This window comes from Kogia breviceps, chromosome 4 (assembly GCF_026419965.1).
Source record: "Kogia breviceps isolate mKogBre1 chromosome 4, mKogBre1 haplotype 1, whole genome shotgun sequence".
Lineage (NCBI taxonomy): Eukaryota > Metazoa > Chordata > Mammalia > Artiodactyla > Physeteridae > Kogia > Kogia breviceps.
Window position 1 is genome coordinate 66235066 of NC_081313.1, and position 15492 is coordinate 66250557.

Here is a 15492-nt window from a genome sequence, read left to right on the forward strand (position 1 = left end):
TGTCTGTCTTTGGATTAATTTAAGTATAGTTTTTAGACTCCTCTCCATCAGAAAACACTTGGGAGTCACCCCAAAGTACACAACAGCACTTAACAAACACACTGGACGTGCAAATTTTTATTAGTGACTTGTCTAATCAACTCTTTGAAATTATTTTTCTAGCTAAACAGAATATATCAGAGGCTACAACCATCGAACTGAATATGCTTGCAGAAACTGCCTCACCCACTTTATTGGAAGAACTACAAACGGGACCCGACAGAACTACACCAATAGTCCCTTTAATCACCGAATTACCTGTCATTACAACAAAGTTCCCTCCTGTGGGAAATATAGCCAATTTTGAACAGAAAGCCACAGTTCAACCTCTAACTATCACACACAGAATAGCCACGGAATCACCCGCACCTGATGGGAGTACTAAGAAGCCTTGGGATATGGACTATTACTCACCTTCTGCTTCAGGACCTCTTGGAAAGCCAGACATATCTGAAATTAAGGAGGAAGTGCCCCAAAGTACAACTGTCATCTTCCATCATGCTACTGATTCATGGGATGGTGTCAAGGAAGATATACAAATACGAGAATCAGTTACACAAATTGAACAAATAGAAGTGGGTCCCTTGGTAACATCAATGGAAATCTCAAAGCACATTCCTTCCAAGGAATTCACTGTACCTGAAACGCCATTTGTATCTACAACAATGACCCCGGAATCCCAAACTAAAAAGAAAGCAGTAAGCACAGTCTCTGAATCAGTGACCACAAGCCACTATGGGTTCACCTTGGGAGAAGATGATGGTGAAGACAGAACATCTACAGTTAGATCTGGTCAGAGTACCTCGGTCTTTAGCCAAATGCCTGAGGTCATTACAGTGTCAAAGACTTCAGAAGACACCACCCGCACTCAACTAGAGGAGGTGAAGTCAGTCTCAGCATCGACGATTTTTTCACCTGTAACTATGCCTGACAGTGATGAGTCATCCATGGACCACTGGGAAAAGAAACAAACTAATGGTAGGATAACTGAAGATTTTCTTGACCAGTATATGTCCACCACACCTTTCCCATCACAGCATCCTAATGAAGTAGAATTGTTTCCTTATTCTGGTGATAAAAGACTAGTTGAGGGAACATCCACAGTTATTTATCCCTTTCTACAAACAGGAAGAGAAAGAACAGAAACACTAAGACCAGAGATGAGAACAGTTACTTATACAGATGATGAAATACAGGAAAAGATCACCAAAGATTCGTTTATAGGAAAAATAGAGGAAGAAGGCTTCTCTGGAATGAAGTTCGCTACAGCTTCTTCAGAGCAAATTCATCATACAGAGTATTCAGTGGGAATGACCAAATCTTTTGATTCCCCAGCCCTGACAACAACAAAGCTAAGTGTGGCACCGGCAGAGGCAACAGATGTGGAGAAAGACTTTACGACAACTCCAAATGGATTAGAAACAGATGGCTATCAAGATACCACAAAGTATGATGAGGGTATTACAACAGTGCATTTGACCCAAAGCACTTTAAATGTGGAGGTGGTTACTGTATCAAAATGGTCATTGGATGAAGATAATACAGCATCAAAGCCTTTAGGGTCCACAGAACATGCAGGCTCTCCAAAATTGCCCCCTGCCTTACTCACCACTATGGGAGTGAGTGGAAAGGATAAAGAAATCCCAGGTTTTACTGAAGATGGAAGAGATGAATTCGCTCGTATCCCAGATAGTACTCAAAAGCCATTAGAGGAGTTTACTGAGGAAGACACAACAGACCATAAAAAATTCACAGTTAGATTTCGGCCAACTACCTCAATTGGCATCACAGAAAAGTCAACTTTGAGAGATTCTACGACTGAAGAAAGAGTTTCTCCTATCACAAGCACGGAAGGCCGAGTTGTTCATGCAACCATAGAGGGAAGTGCTTTGGATGAAGGAGAAGATATGGATGTCTCTAAACCTGTATCTACTGTCCCCCAATTTACACACACCTCAGATGTGGAAGGATCGGCATTTTTTAATTATAGTAGCACCCAGGAGCCTACTACTTATGTAGACACTTCCCATACTATTCCTCTTTCTGTAATTCCCAAGGCAGAATGGGGAGTGTTGGTACCTTCCATTCCATCAGAAGGTGAAGTTCGAGGTGAACCCTCTCAAGACATACATGTCATTGATCAGACTCACTTTGAGGCTACTATTCATCCTGAAACTATAAGAACAACAACAGAAATTACACAGGAAACAACTCAGGAAGAGTTTCCATGGAAAGAAGAGACTCCAGAGAAACCAGTTCCTCCTCCCAGTTCTACAGCTGACACAGCCAAGGAGACAACAACACCCTTGGATGAACAAGAGAGCGATGGGTCAGCATATACAGTCTTTGAAGACAGATTGGTGATAGGTTCTGAGAGAGTCCCAGTTTTAGAAACAACTCCAGCTGGAAAAATTGAGCAGAGTATGTCTTATCCACCTGGTGCTGTCACTGAGCCCAAAGCAAAAACAGATGGAATGGTAACACTAATACCAAGCATGGAGCCAAAGGTATCTTTAAGCCCAGGGCCTGAACAAAAATATGAAACAGAAGGTACCAGTCCAAGGGGATTTGTATCACCTTTTAGCACCGGTGTTACCCAGCTTATAGAAGAAACCACTACTGAGAAAAGAGAGAAAACATCCCTAGATTATACTGATTTAGGCTCAGGATTATTCGAAAAGCCCAAGGCCACAGAATTCCCAGGATTTTCAACAATTAAAGCCATGGTTCCAAGTGATATCACTACTGCTTTCAGTTCAGTAGACAGACTTCACACATCTTCAGCATCCACTGAGAAGCCGCCTCTCATTGACAGAGAACCTGATGAAGAAACAACCAGTGACATGGTAATCATTGGAGAATCAACATCTCGTGTTCCTCCCACTACCCTTGAGGATATTGTAGCCAAGGAAACAGAAACAGATATTGATAGAGAATATTTCACAACTTCAAGCACTCCTTCCGCCACACAGCCAACAAGACCACCCACTGTGGAAGGCAAAGAAGCCTTCAGACCACAGGCACTTTCCACTCCAGAACCCTCAGCAGGGACAAAATTCCACCCTGACATAAATGTTTATATTATAGAGGTCAGAGAAAACAAGACAGGTAAGTCTTTGCTTTCTAGACATATCAGTCAAGGCAACCAGCATTTTATCTTGAAAATTACTTTTGGAAAAAAAATATCAACATGCCAAACGCTGCCAGTAGAAGATAACTGGAGTGTGAAAAAATTCTGTTTTAGCTTCATGTATTTGTACAAGAATTGGAAGAATATGTTAAACAATTTGGAAGAATGTTAGATATTATTTTATTTTAAAAGTCATAAGAAGCCCTGCTTTGTCATCTAATATAACCAAATCATCACTGTTACATCACTTCAGAACATGCAGAACAAAATGTTTTAATTTCAGTGTCTTTCCATGTGTTACTACTCAAGTGTAGTACTAGACTGTGTTAACATTCCATTGGTCTTTAACTATTAACCTTCAGTACTTACACTGTGGACAGCTAAAACCGTATTGCATATCCCTAGGGCTGATAAAAAGACATCTAAAGGTTTGTTTTGGGTTTTCTCTTCCATGATTTGCAGGTTTATTATACAACTTTTGGGGTGGGTAATGTGGGTCTGTAGTTTAAATGTTATTTTAAAGAAAGTTCAACATATTTTCAAGCTGTTGTCCTTGGGTATTTTAATGAGGCTTTACATATTTAGAACAAATACAGTCTAGCTCAGTTCTAGGAAATGCTGTCATCTATTGTGTCAAATATACTTTCAGAAAGTGGATATGTCAGCATTACCTCTGTTCTCTAAAAACCAAGCTGTAATTTTATTTATTTTATGATTTAATTATTTTATCTCTAGGAGTATTCACAATGCCTTCTATTCTGTTCAAATATTTTATACATCTCTCTGGCAAAATTCTTAAAAGCTGTTTCTTTACGTTGATTAATACTTGCCATTTTTATCATCAAACATAACTTATTCCTTCCTAAAGGTCAGTCCACTTTATCTTCTAAATTCGGTAAGCTGAATTGCAAATACATAGTGTATGCAATTCAATAGATCTATTCAGGTTGGTTTGTCTTTTTTTAATTTAGAAGTTAAGATCATTGATTTTAGTTAAGTTGCTGTGTTTTAGTTTTAATATGTGGATTAAAGGAATAAATACTCATTTTTCCTTGACCTGGCTCTGAGAAGTCAGGCTAGAAGAATGATCTTGAGCAGGTTTTCTCTCTTAATGTTGGGCTATACCCCTCAAGGTGTCGTTTTTCTTAAGAGGGATGCTGCCCTCATTAGCCCGCTCAGGGGTGCACCTGTTGGGAACACATGTGGCTCTAATCTCAAGTCAGCTGGCTTCCAGTGCTGTTAGATGGTAACTTGGTTTCTGTCACCCAGAACTTTCTCAGTGTAAAAGTTTGTGTGGGGCAGTGAACAGTAGAGAAGAGAATACACTCCCAGAATATCGACGTTAATCTCCACTTCCCAATACCGCTGAACGAGGCCAGGATCGGAGCATTATTTTCCTGCTTATAATGCCGTTTCTTGGAAACCGTAACATATTTCTTCTCTCTTACATTCCTCTTCCGCCTATTGGAGCTGGGGTTGGAGAGAGAAGGCGAGCTGCCAAGTAGTGGGATTGAGGATTCCTGTTAGTAGGGGTTGGAAAAGTGACAAGAAGATAATACTGTGAAAACGAAAGAATTGAAGAGAAGCATATAGGGATTACTATGAACGCTTAATTTGAGAATCAAAAAAAATACTTGAATGACTAACTATACAGAAGTTTTTCCCAATTTAGATGACTCTCTTGTTAGTGTAGATACTGCATTGAATCAAATGATATAGAAAACAGTAAAAAAAATGTTCTGCGTTTAAAAACTCTTCTAAATGGGAAGCTGTGCGTTCAGGTGAGGGTGATCAAATGACAAAATGGAAAAAGTGAAAGTCAATCTCCGTGGAAGAATTGGCAGTCATCAGGGAAAAATAAAATCTAAGTTTATAAATGGTTGCTTGAAATGGAGGGTCTGCGTAACCTAACTCAGAAACCATTTATACAAAGTGTGTATTTTTATCTGAATTGTCAGCTTAATTCAGCTGGGTCTGGGAAACACAACTAGGTGTTTCCTCCTCTTTCTTCCACTTTTAAAACATGTGACCACGATTTTCCTTCAAACTAATTTTCGTTCAGCATTTATAACAATGGGTCAGAAAACTGTGGAAAGGGAATACTTGGTTATCTCCTTCAGCATGGGGTTCCAGTGAGTGGGGTGGGGTCTGGGGGTGAGGATAGGACATGTCTCTATCTAGTTCCCTCCCTCCATCTCTCTCTCTTTCACACCACACTGGCCCCCTCATCTGTCTGGCTTTTTCGTGTGCTTTATATATGCCATTCTCCTTAAGAATAAAAACACTGTTTATTGTCTTGATAAGACAATGAGGTTGACTCAGATCCAACTGCTTTACTTATACTCATTTGTTTCCTATGAGAAATTTAATTTTTCAAGGATTTTCCATTTTGACAAGGGCAAACCCTAAAGCAGATGTTAAATTAATGAGTTTTAGGGCAGGTGTACATTAATAAGGAAAAATACATATGTGCCTGGAAAACCAACCTTTTTATATATTAAGGCACATTTTTCCAAACTGGAAAATCCTTGGTACATGTACAAATTTATATAAAGCTATTCATAAACATAAAATTGAACTCTACACATACTGTATATTCAAGTAAGCGAAAACACCACGCATGCTACACTAAACCAAGGCATTCATAATTTTTTTGCTGCACTCAGCAAGTCATATATATCTTGATTTTTTAGAAAAAAGTTTTACTGTTATGAAACAAAACATGCTATGCAGGACATATTTATGTTATATTTGTTCCAGTGGATCTTAATAGCAACTTAGGGTGCTATGCTAGAGGGCAACTCTAGTTAGCAGTGAAACAAAATCTGAAGGAACTTTTCAGCTCATAAAACTTTTATGAGCTGAAAAATGCTATAGGGTGGGTTTAACAGCGGTTCAGGGGATACTGAAAATATGACTCCTGTCTATTTCAGGAGTAATTTGCACACCTGCATTTGAAAAATTATTGAAAAGTTTTCTTTGTGAACATGTATGAAGTCTATAGAGTTTAAAGGCATAGGAAGAGTTTTATCAATTCTGGAGTTTTTTTCCCTTTTTTTAAAGAATGTTCCTCGAAATCATCTGAAATGTCACAAGTTAGTGTAACAGGATTCTGAATATTTTTTTAAAATGATATACTGTACCTTTAACTCAGAGAATAATGTGGAAGTGTACAGATATTTAATTTAACATTATTATGCAAATGTTCATGGTTATAACCTTAAAATAGGTGGCTTATTAGTTTTTTTAAAGAAGTTTTAAACAGGCCTGCTTGTTATTATTTTCTTGCCAGGTGTTCCTTTTTGCTAGTTTTATAATTTATATCTATCCAAATCTAAGTGTAAGACAGGTATTTAGCCAATATTAAATGAAAATGATATATATATAAAAGATTGATAAAATTATTAATGAAATGGCATTAAAGATTAATGAGATTTTGAGAAGAATAATTTTGGCTTCTAAATTAGAGTTCATTTTGCTGTTTCCTTATTGAGAATTACAGTACTTTATTGCTGACATCATTCAGAAATGATTCCCATGTGATTAATCCCATCTGCATTTTTGTTTGTACATTCGAGAAATGTATATAGAGATGAAGATTTATTTTCTGAATATGATGCTATTGAGGAGAGGGTAAAGAATAAGGGACGTTAGTTCTGAGAACAGGGGATATCTGGGTAAACACCAATATTTATACTATTGATTGTACAGTCATTTTTTAAAAGGTAATATTAGCCCAAGATAGCCTCATATAATTTTTTAATCACATTTTTCATTTTTATAGAATTTATTATGTAGGAAAATTATTTTCAGAGTTTTAATTATAGGATCAGATTCCTTTCTTCAAATAAAATGTTATTCAGGGCCTCTATATTTTGAGTGGATAAAAAGAGTGGCTGTTTTGGTTAGTGTTTGAGGGGGGTATCAGGAGGCCCACTTTCTTGGGACCTCTCCCTCACCCCCAGTGACAGTTTCTAAAGTAACATGTACCTCAGGACACAGCTAGAAAGAGAATGATAACATGTAGGTAATTCAAAATAAGCAGCAACATTTAATTCCTGAGTGAATTGATTTTTTTAAGTAAAAACATTTTCTAAATTGGCCTAATTATCTATCTATCACTATAATGATACACATTTATTAACTTTTACCTTTGAATAACTCTGTATGATCCCGTATAAAACAAATTAAGCAAATCTAGCTTCAATCTTATTCATACCTATGTGTAATCAAAATCATAGATAATTACATTTCAGAGTATGTGCAGAGCAAAGTCATCAAGCACACACTTAGAGCTTGATACTTTCAGACCACTTTTTACATATTTTATCATGTTTAAACCTCAGAAATAATTTATGAGGCAAGTAGGGAAAGCATTGCAGATGAGCAAATGGAGGCACACTGGGTCTGACACTTTGGCACTGGTGTATGTCTTGGCGCTCCTTGGAGCATTTTTGCAGTGAGGCAGTTCTCTCCCCTGATGAACTCACAGGAATAATGACTCTCTATTGGCTCAGGTGCCACCCTGTCCATCAATTTCTGAAAGAACATAGACTCTGGAAAGACTGGCTTCTCGTTGGCATTCTATTGGTTTAAAAGCAGATGGCTTATATTTAGTTTGCTGCTAATATGGGACACTGTATGCTATTCAGATACCTGCTATGGCAAGAGAACAGCATGCTGAAATCAGTAGCTCTGATTCTGGGCTGTTTCTCTCCTGCAGAATTTTGGAGCACTTCCCTGAAAGTGGATGGGGCGGGTGCCTGCACATTTGAGTGGTTCCTTTTGCTGGGCTCCAGCTGTGGCTCCCTTCCAGAGAAGCACATTTTTTTCTGCAGGGAATTAGGATGGCTTCCCCCATTTCTTCTTGGCTGTCTAGAAAAGAATTGAGTTCTTCTATTAGTCAAATGGTGAAAAAAGAAGAGACTGTCTATCTTCCTTTCACTTCTATAGGAGGAAAAACAGAATTCACCTTAATGTTTCTATATTATTAATGAGCTTAACACTGCACTACAGACCAAAAGTTACCTTTGTTTACGAAGTCCTCCTAAGTGAAATATTTTCTATGTATAACACATACGGTCCCATAGAGACACACATACAAACATACATAGAGTCTCAATTTTTTAAAGCTTTTTAAAAAAAAAAATTATTTTATTTAATTTATTTTTGGCTGTGTCGGGTCTTTGTTGCTGCACCCGAGCTTTCTCTAGTTGCCGCGAGCAGGGGCTACTCTGTTGCGATGCGCAGGCTTCTCATTGCGGTGGCTTCTCTTGTGGAGCACGGGCTCTAGGTGCGCAGGCTTCAGTAGTTGCGGCTCTCGGGCTCAGTAGTTGTGGCTCTAGAGCTCTAGAGCTCAGGCTCAGTAGTTGTGGCGCATGGGCTTAGTTGCTCCGCAGCATGTGGGATCTTCCCAGACCAGGGCTCGGACCCGTGTCCCCTGCATTGGCAGGCGGATTCTTAACCACTGAACCACCCGGGAAGCCCAACTCTCAAATGTTTAAATGTTCTATAAATATTTTATTAACCCACTAATCTCAAGGAAAAATTTAAGAAATTGAAATTGTATTTCTCACAGGTTGAGTTTTACTAATAAAAGAGATGTTCCGTAGATAGCTAAAAGGAACTTGTTGTCTTCTTCCTAACATGAACCAATGCCTATTCTTTCTGAAAATGGCATTTGCAATTACAAGTTGCTATTATCAAAACTACTACTGAGGTGGGGCGTTAACCAAAGGCAGATACCACTTAGTTCTTATTGGCAGTGACCTCTAGAGAAAGGCATACACTGTCTTCCAGCAGAGTGCAGTCAATCTAGGGTTCTCTTCAGGTAAAGCTACAACATGCCTTGTTCTTTAACAGAATTAAAAGGGGCACAAAATAAACATAAACCATAGGCCCTGCTCCCAAGGATTTTAAATGCATTTTGGGGAGCCAATAGTAACACAATCAAATATAATTGCAGTACGGAAACACATAATTACGCACTTGGTATGAGGTACTAATTGTGAATGGCAGATGAGGTCAGCAAAGAACGAATCAATGAAGGCAGGGGATTCAGAGAGTAGTTCATGAGGAGGAAGATATATAAGTTAGTCCTTGTTGGAGGGTTAGATCAAAAATAAATTACCAGAAACGAGTTATTAGCCAATTGCTTCCCAACAGAGGCTCACCAGTGAGGCTAAGGAGCCCCAAGTACAATCAGGCATTTTTCCAGATAGGGCTGGGATGACAGAGTGGGCATCCCTCCTTCAGAAGATGAATGCCTTCTTAGGATTCACCTAGAAACCTATACAGATTCATGGATACCAGAGGTATTCAGGCAACTTCCTCAGGAGGGATTGTTCTCACTTTTTTCTGTTTTTTAATGATTGATACTTTTTGATAAAGATAGTGTCTTCTGTAAGTTAAATAACGTTGAACTTTTCAAAATACATCCCTATGTAGTATCACGGTTCAGAGTTACACACTTGTAAAGTTAAATGAGAGAAAACTACTTTTTAAAGAGTGGGCTGCATGTTCTAAACGGTGATCTATAGGTTTATGATATCTTAATTCAAGTGAAATTTGAATCACTAATATTACAGAAGCAGGTGCTGTAAGTTGGGGAATCTAGAGTCAGTCTCTCCTTTGATTCTCGGCAATGCGGACCCAGGAATTTCTCAAATTTTCTGTCAGAATTTTTGGCCAGTAAAATGGATGTAGTGGTGATTATTGTATTAAAAAAAAAATTTCCTAAATTCTGACCTATACTCTTTTTTCCAAACCACAGGGATTATGAAATCAAAAGATGATTTTATATATATATATATATATATAAACACATATATGTATCCAAACATATATATAATATACACGTATTCAACAAATAGTCAAATAATTGCCATACACTAAGTACTACACTAGAACTGGATTTTTGAAGCACACTCTGTCTGTGATATTCTGAACGACCACGGATAAGTAGTTGGTTTGCTCCATGGGATACATGGAAGACGCAGTTGATGTAGTGGAAAGAACCTTTGGAAACAGACCTGGGTTCATGGTCAACATTGTTTATTGTGATCTGTTTGGTCTTGAGTAAATTGCTTGATCTCCATAGACCTCAGTTGTTATAGCATTAAAAATACTTGCTACTACTACAAACTGACCAGATTGCTTAAAGGAGAAAGGATCTCTTCCAGGGCTTGCCAGTCATGGTGGCAGACACATCGCACATTTAACACTCCTTAAGTGACTAGAAAGCACCAAGCACAGTGCCTGGCACGTGGCAATGACTTCGTACAAATTAATTCCCTCTCAGCTTCAGCACTTATTTCATTCTGAACTTCTAGATATAGGAAGATTTAGACTATTTTTTATTAAATAGGTTAAAAATGGAATTATCTTAAAATTCAAGATGATTTATACCAGGGAACCAAATATAATTACACTATAGTATCTGCTTAACTGCAAGAGCTTGTTAAAATTTTAATCTTCCATGAATTGTGTTTGTCTAGGGTGATGCCATTTTGGGTGCAAATCAGAAGCAGCTGCAGCCCTTATTTAAAATTTAAATATAGTTATAGTATTGATTCTATAGTATCTACATGTAGAATTCATTAGCTTTCTGCTCTTTTTCATGTGTGAAAATTGGGCTTGTGATTTTTGATAACTACCAATTTAATTTTGTTTCAAAGAAAAGATCTTTTTACGAATTCTTTACAAATTTTTCCAGGTGCTGGGCCAGGCCTCTTCTTGCATATTCATAGAAAACATGGGCATTCCCTGCTGTCTTTTTGTTGTTGTCAAGGAAACCCCCCAGTTCTCTACACAGGGATTACATTCTTCTTTCTTAATAGCTCTTAGATCATTCATTTGTGCAATGAATAAAAAATGTATTCACGGGCCCAGACAGTGTTCAGAACTTTTGGGGGGGAGGGGGAGGGGCGTAGCCAAGGGGGGAGACGTGTGGTGAGAGGAGCAATAGGGATAAAAGAAATGGAAAAAGAAATGCTTTGTGAGGTTCCATTTTAATGAGGTAAAGTGAACATTTTATTTTGAAAAAGGCATTACCTATTTTTGTCAGTTTACAAAATTTATAACATTGCACCTCAGTGAGGCCAGTTTGTCACGTACAAATAGAAAAGCTGGTTAATAAGTGGTTTTACTGATAGAAGGATTCCAAGAATGGGGCCCTGGTTGAGGGCGTGGGGATGTGTTTTTGTGAAAACTGTTGTATATTTTTTTTCATTTGTAAGGAAGTACTTTGATTTTTTTTTTTAATAACACAATTGAGGCAATAGAAAAGGTAGACTATTCTTTCAACCTAAGGCATCATGTGGACAATTGAGAACCTATTTTATTGCATTAGAAACTGTGCTCCTTAGAGAGATATGCCAGTGTTTAGACTTTGAGTATGGATCAGGAGGGAAACATTGATCTATTGGCATGAAGGCTATAATTATTCTTAAAAAGAGTGGTTTGATTTGGGGGAGGAAAATAAATTATGGTGAACCTTCTAAATACTTGCTAGAATTATTGTGATAATATATAAAGCATTTTTCCATAAATAATTTGAAGTCTAAGTAGGAGATCTGAAACTGGAAAGAACGAATCTGTGGAGTGAGAGGAAAAGTTTAATTGTATATCAGCATCCGTATCTATGAAAATTTGACATATTGTGTCACAGTACTATACCTGGACTTGATTGCACCCAGTATATAATCAGCACACACTACCTTGACTGGCTTCTAGTGACTTTATCTTTTCATTTTAATACCACAGTATTCCTGGCGTCTCACAGGGTGAGTTAGTTTCTTTGGCTGTATGCTGCGCATAGTAGGTTTTGGTTTTTCTAAGTTGAGAAAGGGAAAAGAAAATATACTAATGTATGCTTTTGTAGAGTACAATGGAATATACTGAAATTATCATTTTTTATTATGGTGTGATCTTATCTTGCTCTGCTCTGCTCTGTAGGGGAACCATTTTACTCTCTGCAGATAAAACATTCTCTGCCCATCTCTTCACACTCACCTCCAGGAAATATTGTAAAGGCTTGTTGAAATAAAGTCATTCAATCAAGCTACTCTGTGGCTGGGGGAAAGAAAAGAATATCATCCATAGCTTAGTTGGGAAGGCAACTTGAAATAATTAGTAAGCAACAAGAGTATGCAATAAAGGCTAGTTGGTTGCTTTAATAAAAGGAAAAATAGAGGTAATATGAAGTAAGTTAATCTAAGCGGCACCTGGTAGCAGGCAAAGACTCAGAATTGACCTCACAGGAAACTCTGGGCATTTATCCCCTCACTGAGCAGCCATCCATTTTACTCAGGAGGACCCAGACTAGCACCAACCAGGCATCAGCCAGCTGACCAACAATGATGCCATTCTGTGCAGGGGTTTGAGGAACACCAAGAAATCTCCCAGGGCATAAATATTGCTCACACTGCTTTTCAACCTTGGCTCTATATCAGAATCACCAGGGAGCCTCCAGATAAAAATATCCACTACCCCATCCTCCACCAGATAATTTGAATCTGAATTTCTAGTGATAAGGCTTAGGCCTTTGTACTTGTTTTTTGGTTTCTTTTCTTAAATTTGCTTTCTTTAATTTTTTTAAATATTAGGTATCTGTATTGTTAAATGCATGTGATTTTGATGCCTAGAGAATATTGAACTCTACTGGTAAAGTAAAGGCTTTCTGACCTCAGACAGAGGCTGAAAGACATTCCTGGGGAAGGGGCTGCTTTAAGCCTCTGCAAATTTAAGTTGTATTTTACCATTTTTAAGGAGGAAAAAAAAAAAAATGCTTTATTTAATCTCCCCTTAGTGAAACTGTGGTCTTTGATCATGTTTTGGGAAGTGTAACTTTTCTCACAAATGTTAAATGAACCTTGGCATCTGTAAGTAAGAAAGAAAGTAGAATTAACTATCATTGAAATATATGTGTTTTGGGTTTTTTTGCTGTACGCGGGTCTCTCACTGTTGTGACCTCTCACTGTTGTGGCCTCTCCCGTTGCGGAGCACAGGCTCCGGACGCGCAGGCTCAGCGGCCATGGCTCACGGGCCCAGCCGCTCCGCGGCACGTGGGATCCTCCCGGACCGGGGCACGAACCCGTGTCCCCTGCATCGGCAGGCGGACTCACAACCACTGTGCCACCAGGCAAGCCCGAAATATATGTTTTTTAAAGTCTCAGAATAATTGTAATTGAATCAAAAGTGATAGTGAAGAGTGGAGAATACATCTGGAATTACCCGGAACTGCATACCTCACTTTGCTGTACCCATATTACTTTCTCTCTATCAACATGGAAATTAAAAGGAAATAAATATGCTTATAGCTTAAGCTGTACTCTTAAGCTTTGGGCTATACTGCCAAAGTGAATTTGTTTATTATATATTTACATTCGAGAAAAACAGTGTGATAAGCCTATACAGCTTCTAGATTTGGAAAGAAAAAGAATGATAAAAAGAATATTGAGACTGTGCCTGCATATTTACATTATCTGATTTTTATAACCATAAAAGTCTTTAGTATTTGAGTTATCTGTATGCTCTTTTAGTTGTATCTCAGAATTTGAACTATTATTGCAGCCAAAAAACAACAATTTTTCAGTCCAGAAAAAAGGCAAGTCTTTCAAAGGAAGTATCAAAGTAGTAAGTGTAAACTTTTCAGTTCTTTTTTTATAATTAATTTATTTATTTTTGGCTGCGTTGGGTCTTCATTGCTGCACACGGGCTTTCTCTAGTTGCGGTGAGCGAGGGCCACTCTTTCTTGTGGTGTGCAGGCTTATTGCAGAGCATGGGCTCTAGGCATGCAGGCTTCAGCAGTTTTGGTGCATGGGCTTCGGTAGTTGTGGTGTGCAGGCTTCAGTAGCTGTGATGCGAGGGCTTCAGTAATTGTGGCTCATGGACTCTAGAGAGCAGGCTCAGTAGTTGTGGCGCACAGGCTTAGTTGCTCCTCAGCATGTGGGATCTTCCCGGACCAGGGCTCGAACCTGTGTCCCCTGCATTGGCAGGCGGATTCTTAACCACTGCACCACCAGGGAAGCACCAGCTTTTCCATTCTTGATGATAAATAAATATGTAGACATTCATCCAACTAAATTCCCAAAAGAAGGGCTAAGTGGCTAGTGTAAGGAGAGCATTACATGTTTAAAGGATCCCTTCACTTCAATTATTGAATATAGAAGTTAGTAAAGAAGGTGAAACAAGTATATAATAACAACTAGGGAAGTTATAAATAAGAATAATATGACATAAGTCCTCTGGCATACAAATTAAAGATACAGCCAATTTGGGCTGATGAGTTTTAGTGAAGAGATAGATATCTAGGGGCTTCTGCTGGATCATTCATAAATGCAGGGATGAAGTTCAAAGGAGGGTTTATGAAGATTCCAAGTTGGGGGCAGGAGTGTTCTTGTTGAACAGAAGTGTGAGTTGGGAATGAGGAGGATCTTGAGATGGGGGCATGGATTCTCTGCATCCAACTTAGAGATGCAGAGAATGAGAACAGAGAATAAAAGGCAGAGGATAAATGTGGGTACAGTGATGGAGCTGTTTGAACACCCTATTGAAGAAGTCAGGTGGCAAAGATGACTTTTGAAGAAGGGGTGGTGTAAACAAAATAAAATGGTGTTTGGTAAGTTTAGTTTAGTAGCTATAATTTGGGGGCTTAAAAGGAAGTATATATATATATATATATATATATATATATATATATATACACACACACACACACACATATATATGTATATATGTATGTATGTATGTATTTATGAGAGGCATTTGTTTTACTTTAGTCAAAGCTTTTTTACTTAAATTTTAAATCCTTGATTTTGACCAAAGTACTTTTCTGGTGTTAGGACGTCTGGTAATTATTTGTCTATTATCTATCTCTCTAGCATCTATTTATCTATGAAAAGCTTTGACAATCTTAGAGAACTAACATGAAAAAGATAAGAAAAGTACTGCGGTATGGTTGGTTTTTGTTTATTTGTTCTGCTTTCAAAGAAACACTTAGAAACCAAAATAACCTGGATTTTCTTTCATGTAGCTCTTTATCTTATTGTTCAAAAATGCTTGAAGGGCCCAAAATTACTTGATTAAGCTCTCCAGGAAAGCCCTTACTCTTTAAAAATTGGAAGTTAGGAAGTCCCTTGGGCCTCTTCTATAAGCAAGAAAAGCCCACACTCAGTGATAACTCCTTAAGTGCACTTAGACCAGATGACTGTATCTAAACACATTCTTTCCACTTGAAAGAACAGCATTATTAGAGGATTATCTGAATTTGGGAAAAGAGTTGATTCCCATTTATCATCCCCATATCATGTCTGCCTCAAAAG

At 38.1% G+C, this 15492-nt stretch overlaps 1 protein-coding gene across 4 annotated transcripts in view; it reads left to right on the top strand.

Moving 5' to 3' along the window:
* VCAN (versican) overlaps positions 1 to 15492 on the top strand; it is a 114459-nt gene that overhangs the window by 49895 nt on the left and 49072 nt on the right. For 2 of the 4 annotated variants that reach the window (XM_059063442.2, XM_067031252.1), the window contains exon 7: positions 163 to 3147. The exons of the other annotated variants lie outside the window; for them this stretch is intronic. In XM_059063442.2, the coding sequence (XP_058919425.1) occupies positions 163 to 3147 (2985 nt within the window). The remainder of the gene's footprint in view (positions 1 to 162; positions 3148 to 15492) is intronic. 4 annotated transcript variants of the gene reach the window in all.